The sequence below is a fragment of the Liolophura sinensis genome, chromosome 13 (genome assembly GCF_032854445.1).
Source record: "Liolophura sinensis isolate JHLJ2023 chromosome 13, CUHK_Ljap_v2, whole genome shotgun sequence".
NCBI lineage: Eukaryota > Metazoa > Mollusca > Polyplacophora > Chitonida > Chitonidae > Liolophura > Liolophura sinensis.
In genome coordinates this window covers 28,855,707-28,871,319 of record NC_088307.1, presented here as the reverse complement: position 1 = coordinate 28,871,319, position 15,613 = coordinate 28,855,707, and the positions used below count along the sequence as shown (strand labels likewise).

The 15,613-nt window shown below is 40.5% G+C and overlaps 1 protein-coding gene across 3 annotated transcripts in view; it reads left to right on the top strand.

The window, feature by feature from the left end:
- LOC135480104 (serine/threonine-protein kinase N2-like) overlaps positions 1 to 15,613 on the top strand; it is a 69,548-nt gene that overhangs the window by 19,309 nt on the left and 34,626 nt on the right. For all 3 annotated transcript variants that reach the window (XM_064759861.1, XM_064759859.1, XM_064759860.1), the window contains exon 2: positions 13,490 to 13,808. In XM_064759861.1, coding sequence (XP_064615931.1) covers positions 13,490 to 13,808 — 319 coding nt within the window. The remainder of the gene's footprint in view (positions 1 to 13,489; positions 13,809 to 15,613) is intronic.

The following is a 15,613-nucleotide window of genomic DNA, read 5'->3' as shown; positions in this document are numbered from 1 at the left end:
GTTGCCTATGCTGTGAGGGGGCTGGGTTTTGTCGAGGTTTCTCAGCTGTGAGGTAAAGCCAGTCCGCGACCGTCGCCCCCTCCCTGCAGTACACACCTTGCCTGAGTCAGCTGGGACGAGGCCAGTGTTGTGGGCACTCCGCTGCCCTACTTCCTGACATAACATAGCAGCACGGAACATTATGGGATCCTACAGTATAGACTGGGACGGCAACAGAAACAAGATAATGCGACTGTCTAAGGTTTGTGTATAGGTATCTTTACAGTAGTAATCGTAGTCTTAGCACCTTAACAGTAATCACATACATATGTGTCAGTGTGTACATTTACATGTGTACATCCCCTTAGGATTTCAGCATTATGAAAATTATTTGTTAAACATAGTCTGAGGAGTGGGGATGGTGGGGGGGGGGGGGGTGATGGTTGTTACATGTATGAGCCTATTTCAAATAGCTTGATCTTTTTTCCTGTGCTTAAATCCCTCAGTATACTTATGCTCGAGCTTCTGTGGAATCTGTATCAGGTACATGTGGGTGTGATTATACTGTGTATGGGCATTTAGCCTGGTACAGGTGTAAGGATTAATTGGGAGATCTGTCATGGTGACACCTGCTATTCACACACATACCTGTATATGTACATGTTGCACAGGTTGGATGTAAAACATCACAAGAGAAGGAAAAGCACACCATTCAAAGATTCTCATATATACACGTACCAGACAGCTGACTGTCAAGTCTGATGGCTGTTGTTGCAGTTATGAATGTCACTGTATACATGGAAGGTGTTTGTGTGCTGTGCAGCATGGCCTTAAATATGGACATTGTTATCATCGGAAACCTAAACCTAAAAACTACGACACCTACTCTAGCTGTAGATTAGGGCTTAGGGAGTGAATTCTCTCTATCATCATTTCCCACCACACCTACTCTAGCTGTAGATTAGGGCTTAGGGAGTGAATTCTCTCTATCATCATTTCCCACCACACCTACTCTAGCTGTAGATTAGGGCTTAGGGAGTGAATTCTCTCTATCATCATTTCCCACCACACCTACTCTAGCTGTAGATTAGGGCTTAGGGAGTGAATTCTCTCTATCATCATTTCCCACCACACCTACTCTGACTGTAGATTAGGGCGTAGGGAGTGAATTCTCTCTATCATCATTTCCCACCACACCTACTCTAGCTGTAGATTAGGGCTTAGGGAGTGAATTCTCTCTATCATCATTTCCCACCACACCTACTCTGACTGTAGATTAGGGCTTAGGGAGTGAATTCTCTCTATCATCATTTCCCACCACACCTACTCTAGCTGTAGATTAGGGCTTAGGGAGTGAATTCTCTCTATCATCATTTCCCACCACACCTATTCTGACTAGATTAGGGCTTGGGGAGCGAATTTTGTCAAAGATTGAAAAGAGCATTACTGCCTTGGCTGTACAAATGTCAAATACACGTTATGATGTCAGAGCTTCTCAGGTCGGTTTTTAAACGTGCACACATAGAAGGTCTGCTAGTAACCTGCGGATGGTCGTGGGTTTCCCCCAGGCTCTGCTTGATTTCCTCCCACCACAATGCTGACTGCCATCATATAAGTGAAATATTCTTGAGTACAGCGTAAAACACCAATCAAATAATTAAATAAGTCAATACACATGTGGAGCATACAATTTCCTGGCTTGCATGGAAGTTCATCATCTTTCCTCAGGCACATGTGTAATATATGGTACATAATTTTTTCAAAGAAAACGCGTACATGTGTGTTTAATACAGTGGAAGGAGAAGCATTTATTTATGTACACTAAAACAAACACAGTATACATGTGTGTGTTTATGTATGTGTAGTTTATATGCTGGAATAGTCAGTGATTTCACCTGACCTAGGCTATACATATTGGTTACACAGTATATTTAGTCTATTAAAACGTTAGTCAGGTAATTTATGCAACTGGATAAACATCTTGGTTTATTAGCATTCCACCTTTAAGTTAAGCACAGGTACAAACACACAGGTAGCATTGATCAGGTCCATTATTAACCTTATGAATATTCACTTCATTAGTAACGAGTACATGTCCAGAGATAAAGACTCCAGGTAAAAACGCTAAAAGTAAAAGTAACCATGTAGCTTCACCTGGAGACTTCATTGTTACTGACTAACATGATCAAGCAGTGGCAGATTGAGTTGCGTGTGGTGTGAAATGGTTGTGACAATATTACGATTGTAGTGGTTTTTCTGATACATAATCTTTCTACATGTAAGGTATTAATTTATTTATGCATAATTAAAGGATGTACTCTGATACCTGTGTAAATACATATATATATATACATATATATTTCCTCAACTGTTAGTCTTATTTGTTTTTTTTTGTTTTTTTTTTTACTTATTTATTTACAGTGATCATTCCATAGTATATGCATTCCCTAGTGAATGCGTGTATTATTTATAACACACAGCCGCAATGCGACCTTTAATGAATGTTTGGGATCAAAACCTTCAGTTTTTTCTTCAGTATATAAGTTTACCAGTATGGCCCTAGTACACGTTTATGGTGCCTGTACATGATGTACATGTGTGCCCTCAGTTTCAATATTTGAAATGTTTTCACCCAGTAAATGTATGATTAATGTAAATCTTCATTGTCCAAAGCACATTTTTCAGTGGAGGATATGCACACAGTTATTATAAAAATGGCACAGTTTCATATATTCCAGTGAAAAATGTAAATTTCATTAAACTGTGCCAATTATTTTTCTACACTCAGTAGTTCTCTCAGAATGTTTCAAAATATTGCTTGAAAATAGAGGCTGTTGAAGAATTAGGGTAGCTAAAATTGACATCATGTACAGGTGGGCGGCCGTGGTGATGATAATACCTGTACTGTGTGTGTATGTGTGTGGCAAGTCATGCTCGCAATGCATACCTTATAATATGGGAAAGATCAGAAACTGTTTTCTATTTTTGAAAAAAGAATAGCAAAGTTTAGCTAACATTTTTTGTCTGATCTGTATCAGACAGAGAAATTTGGAAATAACTATATGTACAGTCAGAAGTCTGTTACCTGGAAGTATGCAGCTTCATATATAGCTCCACAGCACAGTACACCTGTTACATGATCTGTAGACGCTCACACCACCTGGTGAAGAAATATGTCAACATCTTGGGTGGAAACTCTGAACTGAATCGTGGGAAATCTAAATGTAAACGGCTGCTACAGGAATTGGCCACACCTTGAAAGCGATACTCTGTATTTAAAAACTACAACTTCGCTGATCATTGTTGCTATGCATTTAAGAACCCACTGACTGTGTTAATATTGCCAAGCAACTATAAAACTGTCAAAAATATTGTTGTCCTCTTACAAAACTTTCCACTGTCGCAATTTGTACACAACACGTTTGGAACCGATCGTAATTTCTACACAACACATTTGGAGCCCGTCACAGTTTCTACACAGTACGTTTGGAGCCTGTCGCAATTTGTACACAACACGCTTGGAGCCTGTTGTAGTTTCTACACAACATGTTTGGAGCCTGTCGTTATTTCTACACAACGCGTTTGGAACCCATCATGCATCAACCTTTCTCAGACGTTTGCTGCACAGTAGAGAGAAAGAAAAATACATGGCTGCGCAGATATGTCACATAATGTGTTAGAGATCAAAGAAAAGTGTAAAGTGCTATGGAGACTAGCTGTAGTGAAGTTGCATACTTCTAGTTAATGGACTTCTGGTACAGTATATACATGTTTTTGTATGTAAATCTTCAGTGTAAAGTGCATGTACATTTAGTGTTTATTTATTTATTTATTTATTTATTTATTTGGTTGGTGCTTTACTTGGTACTCAACAATATTTCACTTATACAACGGAGGCCAGCACTATGGTGAAAGGAAACCGGGCTTTGCCCAGGGTAAACCCTCAACTGTCTGCAGGTTGCTGGCAGACTTTTCCACATACATGAGCTGGACAAAAACTCACATGTAATATGTAAGATTAATGCAGGTGTGGCCACACTGCATGACAGTGTGTTTGTAAAACAACCAAATATCCCGCTCAGCCAAACGTGACATGACCCAAATCACTAAAATAAATGGACAAATCAGAATTAGCAAGGCATACATCTACATTTGTATCGTATTGGGATTTGTCAGACGTTATTTCTTGTTTCCTGTCACCACTCTCTCGACAAAGAATGGGTAATCTGCATTGTGAAGGTCAAGCTCAGCATTTGACGTTGAGCGAAATTTGGACTAAAGTTAAGAACTTCAATAGCAAGGTTTATACTGTATCCCTGCATAAACCAGGATTGTGCTGATTGACTAAGTATCCCCGAGGCCTGGTCCCTGCTGCTGGACTAAGTATCCCTGAGGCCTGGTCCCTGTTGATTGACTAAGTATCCCTGAGGCCTGGTCCTTGCTGGTGGACTAAGTATCCCTGAGGCCTGGTCCCTGCTGGTGGACTAAGTATCCCTGAGGCCTGGTCCCTGCTGATTGACTAAGTATCCCTGAGGCCTGGTCCCTGCTGATTGACTAAGTATCCCGAGGCCTGATCCCTGCTGATTGACTAAGTATCCCTGAGGCCTGGTCCCTGCTGATTGACTAAGTATCCCTGAGGCCTGGTCCCTTCCGATTGACTAAGTATCCCGAGGCCTGATCCCTGCTGATTGACTAAGTATCCCTGAGGCCTGGTCCCTGCTGATTGACTAAGTATCCCGAGGCCTGATCCCTGCTGATTGACTAAGTATCCCTGAGGCCTGGTCCCTGCTGATTGACTAAGTATCCCTGAGGCCTGGTCCCTGCTGATTGACTAAGTATCCCTGAGGCCTGGTCCCTGCTGATTGACTAAGTATCCCTGAGGCCTGGTCCCTGCTGATTGACTAAGTATCCCGAGGCCTGATCCTTGCTGATTGACTAAGTATCCCCGAGGCCTGGTCTCTGCTAGTGGACTAAGTATCCCTGAGGCCTGGTCCCTGCTGATTGACTAAGTATCCCTGAGGCCTGGTCTCTGCTAGTGGACTAAGTATCCCCGAGGCCTGGTCCCTGCTAATTGACTAAGTATCCCCGAGACCTGGTCCCTTCTAGTGGACTAAGTATCCCTGAGGCCTGGTCCCTGCTAGTGGACTAAGTATCCCTGAGGCCTGGTCCCTGCTGATTGACTAAGTATCCCCGAGGCCTGGTCTCTGCTAGTGGACTAAGTATCCCTGAGGCCTGGTCCCTGCTAGTGGACTAAGTATCCCGAGGCTTGGTCCCTGCTGATTGACTAAGTATCCCCGAGGCCTGGTCTCTACTAGTGGACTAAGTATCCCCGAGGCCTTGTTCCTGGCGGTGGACTAAGCATCCCCGAGGCCTTGTCCCTGCTGATTGACTAAGTATCCCCGAGGCCTGGTCTCTGCTAGTGGACTAAGTATCCCTGAGGCCTGGTCCCTGCTAGTGGACTAAGTATCCCTGAGGCCTGGTCCCTGCTGATTGACTAAGTATCCTCGAGGCCTGATCCCTGCTGGTGGACTAAGTATCCCTGAGGCCTGGTCCCTGCTAGTGGACCAAGTATCCCCGAGGCCTGGTCTCTGCTAGTGGACTAAGTATCCCGAGGCCTGGTCCCTGCTGATTGACTAAGTATCCCCGAGGCCTGATCCCTACTGGTGGACTAAGTATCCCTGAGGCCTGGTCCCTGCTGGTGGACCAAGTATCCGCGAGGCCTGGTCCCTGCTAGTGGACTTGAGAATCCGCAAGGCCTGGTCCCTGCTAGTGGACTTAAGTTTCCCCGAGGCCTGGTCCCTGCTAGTGGACTAAGTATCCCTGAGGCCTGACTCATCCTGCTGACTAAGTATCCCCTAGGCATGGTCCCTGCCAGTGAACTAAGTATCCCCGAGGTAATGCCCCTTTGGATTGTTTTCATGCATGAACAAAATGTGATGACAACAAAATTTCTTGAGTAATTCCAGAACCTTGACATCTAATGTATTGTTATTAACATCACTGCACTATAGTTTCTTTTATTTAATTGTGCTTGTGCCAACTGTTACTTGGGGAATTTAAATTGTTACTGTTTATGCGTTTACATGAACAATCAGAATAAATATCTAACGTAATCCAACTATTTGGCAACTCTGTCACCTCAGGAGCTCTGGTTTTACTGTTTATTTATGTGTGTTTTAATCATTTATATTGAGTATTAAGGAGGAATATTAAATCACACATTCTCAACATAAAATTAATCAAAGTAAAATTTGGCTTAGATGAATTCCTTGACGGTCTCTATAGCAGGACTACACCTTTGAGGTACATGTAAGCCAGAATTTCATAGGCCTGCTGTCATGGCTGAGTGACCAGCGTGGCCTGGCTGTATGACTCAACTGACCACATCATTATAAATGTAACTTAACACCAGGAAATCCTCTGACCATAGTCCTGGTCAATCTGTGTTTATCTGAGAAATGCTGGTCCGTAAATTGTTGTCCCTTACAGGCATATCCGTTGGGAACTCAATAGCACTATAGGTGACACTGGAATTAAAAGTAAATTGATGCAGGGGGTGTGAGCTTGGGGTATGTTGAACAACAATAGGGGGGATCATTATGCATCCTGTGTATTATGAATGAAGCGTCGATTATACATGGCCATAATGTACTGGATAATCATGGGGATGTAGTATAATAAAGCGGGGGTGTAGCTCTCAGGGTTTGACATTAATGGGTGGTTTGGTACAGGTACACACACCCAGCTTTCATCCAGTGCACCCCCAAAAAAGTTTGTGTGTGCAGCCATTTTGTAAATCTGTGCACCCACAAAACTTTGGAAAACTTGTCCCCTGCAGCAGCTGTCAGAAGTTGCCTCTCCTGTCATTGTACATGTGCACACTAAATGACCTAAAGTTTGCACACAAAAATTGAATTTTTAAGGGCAGATAAATGTCATACAATGCATAAAATGTTGATTTGATGCTGAAACTTCTAGATTTTGTCTGTTAACATCACCTTAACTTTGCAAACAAACCAGCAAATACCAGTAGAACTCTCAGCACATGGTAGAATCTCCATCTATTGTCATGGGCAAAATATTATGACACCAAACAAATAACGAAAGACAGAAAGTTTGAAAAGTTTGATTTCATGACGGATGGTGTACACCTACACCCAGCTATTTTAGATGATTTCCCTTGTAGTGGAATGTTCTGTTTTTTCCTGTTGGATGCCAGTATCAATAATACAGCTACATGTGCATGTTCTGGATAAAGTGTCTGCCATGTAAATGGTACATCTGTGGTTCAATTCTGACTCGAGTCAATACAGTAACCTTGGTAACCTTGGCACTACCTTGTTTGGTAAACTTTTACAAAAGTCTTTGATGTACGACTTACATACGTGTACAAATAATTCCGAAATTCTGGATAAATACTGAAAACTCTCTGGATAATAAAACTACATGTATTGAGTATCTTTTTAAAACATGTTGTCATTTTAATAATTTGATAGCACTCATAACTGCACACACTTTGAATCCAAATACATGTATGACTGTGAATTTAGAAATGACAAGATATGGATGCCAACCTTAAATAGACAATCATTCATGTATGTGTCAGATAAATTGGCTGATACGGTTCACTAGCTACAAAAAACCCACCTAATCTTCAAGGAAATTAAACCCAGCAAATTGGTTTTATTCATGTACATGTTCTCAAGATTGATTTGTGATTATCATAGTACAACAAAGATGGCTTCTGAGAACATGAGTATACAGGATAATGATAGCTCTAGGTGTGCCCATTAACAATTAAGGTAGAAGAAACACAGGTACACACAATTGTTTGTTTGGGTTGGGGTTTTTTTTTGTTTGTTTGTTTTCTCCACTCTTTCCTGAAGAATGGATTTAATGGATAATAGCTATTCCATTTGAAAGTTATTGTAGAGATTTTTAACAGGTATTAAAGAATTCCTGTTTAATGACAAGATTACATGTACCTGTACCTGTAAGTGGCTAATTTAATCAAGACAGGTTACCTTTCTCATTTTTGTAATAGTAGCCTAACTACAGCATGCCTAAAAAAAAAAGGAAAGAATCAAATATTTGAAATGCTGATTTAAATAAAACAATATTTTCTGTTAACATGGTTTTACAGGATGGATAGGATTGCCTCAGCAAACAGATTTTTGATTCGTGGCTTGCCTGATGCGTGTTCATGGACATAACAAACCTAAATGACACCTGTTAATGAGTTGTGTGATCAATTAACGCTGAGTGCTTATCGTCATACAGAAAATGTATGTTCAAGCAAGCCATGTGTGACTTTTGTAAAGAGCAGGATGTTAGTCATATTCGTACTGGGGCCAGTTTGTTGATCATACAGGGGCCAGTTTGTTGATCATACAGGGGCCAGTTTGTTGATCATACAGGGGCCAGCTTGTTGATCATACAGGGGCCAGTTTGTTGATCATACAGGGGCCAGTTTGTTGATCATACAGGGGCCAGCTTGTTGATCATACTGGGGCCAGTTTGTTGATCATACAGCAGCCAGTTCATTCATCATACATATCCCAGTTAGTATGGGGGCTAGTTAATTCAGAGGCCAGTTCTTTGATCATACAGGGTCCAGTCAGTACAGGGGCCAGTTAGTACAGGGGCCATGTACATGTGAACATTACGGAATAATTCTGACAGAAATTGAAATTGTTCTTTATTTTTCCTTTAAATTTAACACTCTGGCAGTAAATGGATCAAAGTCTGAATATATAGGATGTAAAAATAAAAAATAAAATGAAGTTTCTAATATTTCCAAACTGGATAGACAGGCATGTTTATGCACAAGTATACATGTTTGTTTTGCCCAGGAATTAGCTCTAGCCAGCACTTTAATGGCGGGATAATTGGAGTGTTAGACCCCACTTAGCAGGAGTTCAAGTCTGACTCCAGGCATGACTTACAATGTAGACTAATAAAAGTAGGCAGTCTTTTTTACTCTCTGGCTGAGGGAATACCCGTAAGCCATATATTATGATTTCTTCTTCTCATCGTTGCTAGTGTGGAGCCATGTAAAATTTCCATCCATCTAGTCCATTTTAGGAGCCAGTAAAGGTTCATGTAACTAAATATTTCATTTGGTGCTGAAACCTACTGTACACTTACATGTACATACATTCGATACAGAATGACATAGCACTTTTGTAAGGTAAGTAGAACTGTGACAATTTGGTAACATAAGCAACTGTGTCATGGACAAGAGCTTATGACAAACACGTGTACATGTATGTGTAGACATCTTTATTATTGGTTCTACATTTGTGCTTCAAATAATGACCACAGCCTGTACATTTGGGCGTAATAATACTTGTATTGAGTGTAATGGCATGAGGATTGACCTGACGCCTGTAATAAAGTAAGCAGCTTCAGGGTTATAGCTATAAGTGCAGTCATACCAGCAATAAGGCAGTAATCTGCAAATAATCAAGTGAACGTCATATCATCACTACTAATTACCCATGATCAATTACATATAACCATGTCCGGCCAGGTGAGGTAACACATACATCTACATGTAAACCATCCTGTAGATACATTACTTACCTAATAATGCTCCTGTAGGCTCTAAGCCAACACTCCCGTTAAGATTTGCTAATTAGAAACAGGTGTGATCTACACTGTAGGTGATTTCTTGTGACTTCTTGCACTGGACTGGGTGAGGAATACCATGGTATTGAGTTGTTACATGTGGATAACTTACTGCACACATGAGTTTGATGCCTTGCCTACATGTAACTTGACTCAGAGCGTTTTCCGTGATTTCTCTTGATGGTCTGGACATAATGTTGTAATCTTGCATCGGAGAGGTGATGTGTAGACATATTATAGATGCACAGACGCTTATGTGTGGATATGCCTCATAGAGTGTTCCTCTGATGAAAACAGTCATACCTGGATTCACATGTGTGCACCATATGAATGCTTGATGCATGTACATGTAGTTCTGTTGGAACTGTTTGGCATGACAGAATGTCTGTGTTACAGTCGAAATTAAACCCAGAATTTGTATGTTGAAAACCATCTTACTCTCACAGTGCAGCTTGGATTTTACTGCAATATTTGTAGCTAAAGCTAAAAATGGAAAGATGTATGCACGGGTCATCTCTTACAGCTCTTGTGCAAGTGTTGTTGTTGTGGGAGTATTAACACTTCAAGTGTCTTGCCGTTCATCCACACATTAGGTTTAGTCCCGGATGAATGTTTTCACCAGGAATGTCATCCAAGCCACACGCTGCTTTGTGCAGACCACGGAAACGGTCAAACACTCCAGGGCCTGGCTAGAGACGTATATACATGTAAGTCTGTTTGGAAAGGCCGCTGTTCAAATCTGCCTATTTGATGATTAATCTGTCAAATAGTCAAGCTCCTATCAAGTAAAGAAATATATTATCAGGGTATTTGCTTGACAGATACACGCACATGTGCCAGGCATTCACTGAATTCATAGATATGTATTTCCATGTAAAAGTGTACATGTAATTTTAATAGAGTTAGGTGGGGCCTCTTTGGCTCAGTTGGTTAGCGTGCTAGCGCAGCGTAATGACCCAGGAGTCTCTCACCAATGCGGTTGCTGTGAGTTTAAGTCTAGTTCATGCTGGCTTCCTCTCCAGTTGTACGTGGGAAGGTCTGCCAGCAACCTGCGGATTGTCGTGGGTTTCCTTCCCTCCCCCCCCACCCCCCCCCACCCCCCTCTCTGCCCGGTATCCAGCCACTATAATGCTGGCTGCCGTTGTACAAGTGAAATATTCTTAAGTACGGCGCACAACAAATAAATAAATAAGAGTCAGGACATATATATCAGGGCAGCTACAAGCACCAAGCCTACAAATATTGTTCAACTCTCTTCATGACATGATGATTGGGAAATCTTCCAGCTACCTATATGACATTTACAATGTTTCTCACAGTGTTACATGTATTTTAAATGGAAGGTTTTGTCCTGCATCCATCGTTGGGCTCCTGTCAAGATGCTGTTGGTTGTTGTTGGCATTGTACGGTCCCTGAGACGTACATGTACATGTATTCCCTGGCTTGATGTACCTGCCCATCGTCATGTACATTTAGCTGGAACTCCTATAAGGGGAGACTTTTGCACATGGCTCCCTGTATGGCTTAAAGCAAAAACAGTCTTTCTACATATCAAAGCATTCATTAGTATGTATGTAAACGTGTGTTGTTACATCGTGAAGTACCCTCAGGCTTTGCAGCCAGATTTGTGAGTGGAAACATGTCTGTCTGGGTCTTTAGATTATTAGTCTACATATATGTACATATGTAGACCTAAAATGTCATCCGTGTTCAGAAAATTCCTGATTTTTTATGAGTTAGGCATGTTGTATTGATCTGAGAAAGGTGTTTTCATCTTGAGGTATTTTTGAAAGGTAAAAAGAAATCCCACTGGGGAAAAAGATGATTTGAACAATATATTTTATAAGTTTTACTGGAATTCCTAAAACTGCATTTCACTTCTGTCACATCAGTAATAGAATAGTCTTCCAGGGCAAGTTTCTCCTAAGTGGTTCACTTTTGTCTTCCCTGTAAATTTGACATTGTGCCTGTACATGTACATTTTTTTATGTGACCAGAGTTGAATGGTCCAGATAATACTTTGAAATAGCACAGAAACTGTCAGACATGTTCAACATTTATGTGCATTTTATGTGTCCACGGCACTAGTGAAAGGTTTATGCTCAAAAGTGTACCATGCTTTAGATTGCCTATTTCATCCTAACTCTGAAGTGTCCTGACTCTCAAGCACCTGCCTGTGAAGATCAATGGAACTGTCAGAATCAGGCAAAATGGTCCACGCTATAGCCGTAGGTGCAGTGTTGGGTGATTTAACAGAAGTGTATAGATTTAACAGAAGTAATGGATGGTGAGAGCGTTCTGATACCATGGGACATGTACATTGTATGCGGAGACCCACTTTCATGCTGATAGAAAGTGGAGTAGAATTGATCACAGGCTAGTTTAGTACTTCTTGATGTACTACATGTAAGTAACGTTTGATTGAAATTTAGTGTTCACCGTATTGCCCAATAGCGTCCCTGTTGCCAACAGTCAAGGGAAATAAAACATCAAACCGTGAACATAAATTTATTATTTATCAACTTGTTCATTTATTGATCAATTCAAATGCTGAATAAAAGCATTGCAAAGGAAAGGTTGTATTGGGCATGGTAGAATTGATTTATCCATTATATATGACTGACTGGGTACTTTGTGCTCATGATCTTATCATTAATTGTGAAAGCCACATTGTAGGGAAGATGCACGTGTGCTGCATTGTGGAATGTAGGAGACACTGTGGTGTTCAGATTATGCGTGTATGTAGAGTACACACAGTCACCCAAGTCCACATTCTGTCTCACAAGAACTTCTCAGCTTTTCGTAACTATAAAGTTAAATCTGACATTTTGTGACAATTCACTCCCCTTTCATATTTAGTTTGGCATGTTGCTTTGCCATTGACAACAAGGCTTTGACACAGAGCTTATAATGCGAGTGATCTACAGGTACATGTAGTTTACCACACCTGAATGCCAGGTAAATATTTAGTTTGGCATGTTGCTTTGCCATTGACAACAAGGCTTTGACTCAGGGCTTATAATGCGAGTGATCTACATGTAGTTTACCACACCTGAATGCCAGGTAAATATTTAGTTTGGCATGTTGCTTTGCCATTGACAACAAGGCTTTGACTCAGGGCTTATAATGCGAGTGATCTACAGGTAGTTTACCACACCTGAATGCCAGGTAAGTATTTAGTTTGGCATGTTGCTTTGCCAGTGACAACAAGGCTTTGACACAGAGCTTATAATGCGAGTGATGTACAGGTAGTTTACCACACCTGAATGCCAGGTAAGTATTTAGTTTGGCATGTTGCTTTGCCAGTGACAACAAGGCTTTGACACAGAGCTTATAATGCGAGTGATGTACAGGTAGTTTACCACAACTGAATGCCAGGTAGATTAATCATTGCAGCGGCATCAGTAAATTCCATTGACATTGAGACTACAGGTACATGTATTTGGGTCTGGTAAACACATAATAGTAAGTTTACAAAAACTTATATAAAATATATTTTGGTGTGAGTCTCACCTTTGAACAAGGATTATCATGATTAAAGCCAAATTTTCAAACTGTCTTGTGGGCTATACGCTTCACCTTGCGATGTGATTTTATCTCTCTAGGTTGTAATAACTTCACTTCAAACTTTTTGGTATGAAATGAGGTCATCAAGAACAGTAGCGTCTTAGATGTGGACAATTTTCTTTTGGTTTGAGTGCTACAGTGCCAGCAGCTCTGGACTATCCAGTATGTGTGGAAGTATATTGTTGGTCTAGAAATTAGTTAATCAGCATCTAGAAAATATCTTGTTTTGATTTTGTGTGAAAGAACAAATCTAAGATATGAAGTGTAGAAGTAAAACTGTAGATGACGGTGGTTATGTTTTGTGTGTTTTCAGGGAGGTGCCTCGAAGGACTGGTATCATGAACTGGGCCAGCGGTACGGCTTCGAGCCCAACCTCTCGGAGGCGGGGCTTCAGCAACGCCTTGAGGAAATGCGGGAAAACCTCAAAAAGGAAATTCGAAAGGAAATGAAAATTAAGGAGGGTGCAGAAAAGTTACGTGAAGTGTCAACAGACAAGAAAAGCTTGTCGAATGTGAGCAGTATTGTGAAAAAAGCGAACAATAAGTTGCAGGAATTGCAGCGTGAATTACAAGAGTTGAACGCTTACCTGTTGGTGTCAAACAGTGGCGATTTACGGAGAGACTCATTACAAGGTAGGCCCAGTGGGTGTGAGATCAAATACAGCAACTGCCAATTTTGTCTCTTAAGTAAAAGCACGGTAACAACTGTGGCTGAGGTTTTACAAAATTTAAGGTTCTCGCCTGTCCTTGAAAATTACATGAAGAAATTTTTGTTCAAAGGTTTTCGAGGCCTTGAAATTCTTTGAAAGAGTTTCTTTTGGTAATTCCAGTTCAAACTTCTTAATTTCTTAATGTCACATATCATATCGTTCATGCAGATCGATATATACAGGTACATGTAAGCTACCAAAATATATGTAGACCAATATAAAAGGCCCCATGTCTAAAAGTTTTTATTGGGATATTCATAAAAGTGCTTTGTTTAAAGGAAATGACCTCTAAAATTGAAGTAGACATTACTTGATAGACCACTTAAAATTTTGCAGAAATATACTTTCATTTATTTTTTCAATATTTTTGAAGTGAGTTAAAAACATTCAACTGTTTGAATTTTAAGATGGGCTTTATGAACCATACTGGCGGAGTTTAGGAACTCTGACGTCACAGGAAAGTTTTCCAACTCTAATCACGGCACTGAATGTTGGAATAAGTCATCTTACCCATGAAAAAAAGATTACTGAAATAATGTTCGGAGAAGTTCTTTCCTTCTGGTCAACATCAGGAGAAAAAGGTGATGTGTTGTCAGAGTTCCTAGATACTGTCATTATTGCTCATAAATCCCACCATAGAATTCAAATATTTGAATGCCTTTCAACATTCTTCTGTTGTCTGTATGATGAACCTTACTTCATATTTTACCTTTCTTTTACTTTAATTTCTTTAAATCCCTATATTTTTCATTAGCCAAAATAAAAAAAAAAGGGAATTCCAAACTTAAAAATGGGTCGATTGTCTTTAATAAAGATGTATGGTAATGTGAGTTCAGTGAATGCATGGATTTGAGGGCTCTTTATCCACGGGGCTGCTGATGTGTGTAGGCTCTGTGCTGGTATTCTTCATTAATGGCGTAAAGGTGCAGAGATCAGCTAGCACCAGTGACAGTGTTGTGGCAGTGTGGACTTACCTGTTGGATCTGAGCACTTTGACTGAGTGTAAGTGACGTGCCATTACCCAGTAGTCACAGACTTTATCGCTCTAATTCACAAATATCCACGGAGCCAATCCTAACTTTGCACAAATTCACAGATGTATATATTACTACACATATGTGTACATGCACAGTAAACACACAGGCACTATAGAGCTCTGTAAATAGCCGTGGCAATTAGACATCAAGCCATGAATATGTATGAGGTCATTATACATTCATACATGTACGTATTATTTCATTTGCATAATAACAAATTGCACCCATATAAGGGAACAAGGAGTGGACCATTGTGTAGTGGTTAGAGGGGCTCGCCTTACAATTCCTAGGACACATGAGGTGAGGGTTCAAATCCAGCACTGAATGAGCAGTTTGTATATTCCCGTGCTCTGACTGCTTGTAGGATCTTTGTGATATAAAGTGGTCATTTATGTGTAGAATTTGTGGAATTAAAATGTGCCAGTTTATCACTCACAGGTGAGACCTTACCTTCACATCTATGTGTACATGTAACTCCAGTGACGTTCTCAAATTCATTTAAATGTTACACAGAAATCAAGGTATCAGAGAGAACATCCAAATTGTACCTTAGAGTGTTTTATTTCTTGATATGATACATCTGGATACATGTACATTTCAGTTTTTGCTTTGTATAGAAATGCCCATGTGAAAAGGTCATACCTTTATATATACCTGTACATGTATCTCTGTGACGAAGTACACATGCTTT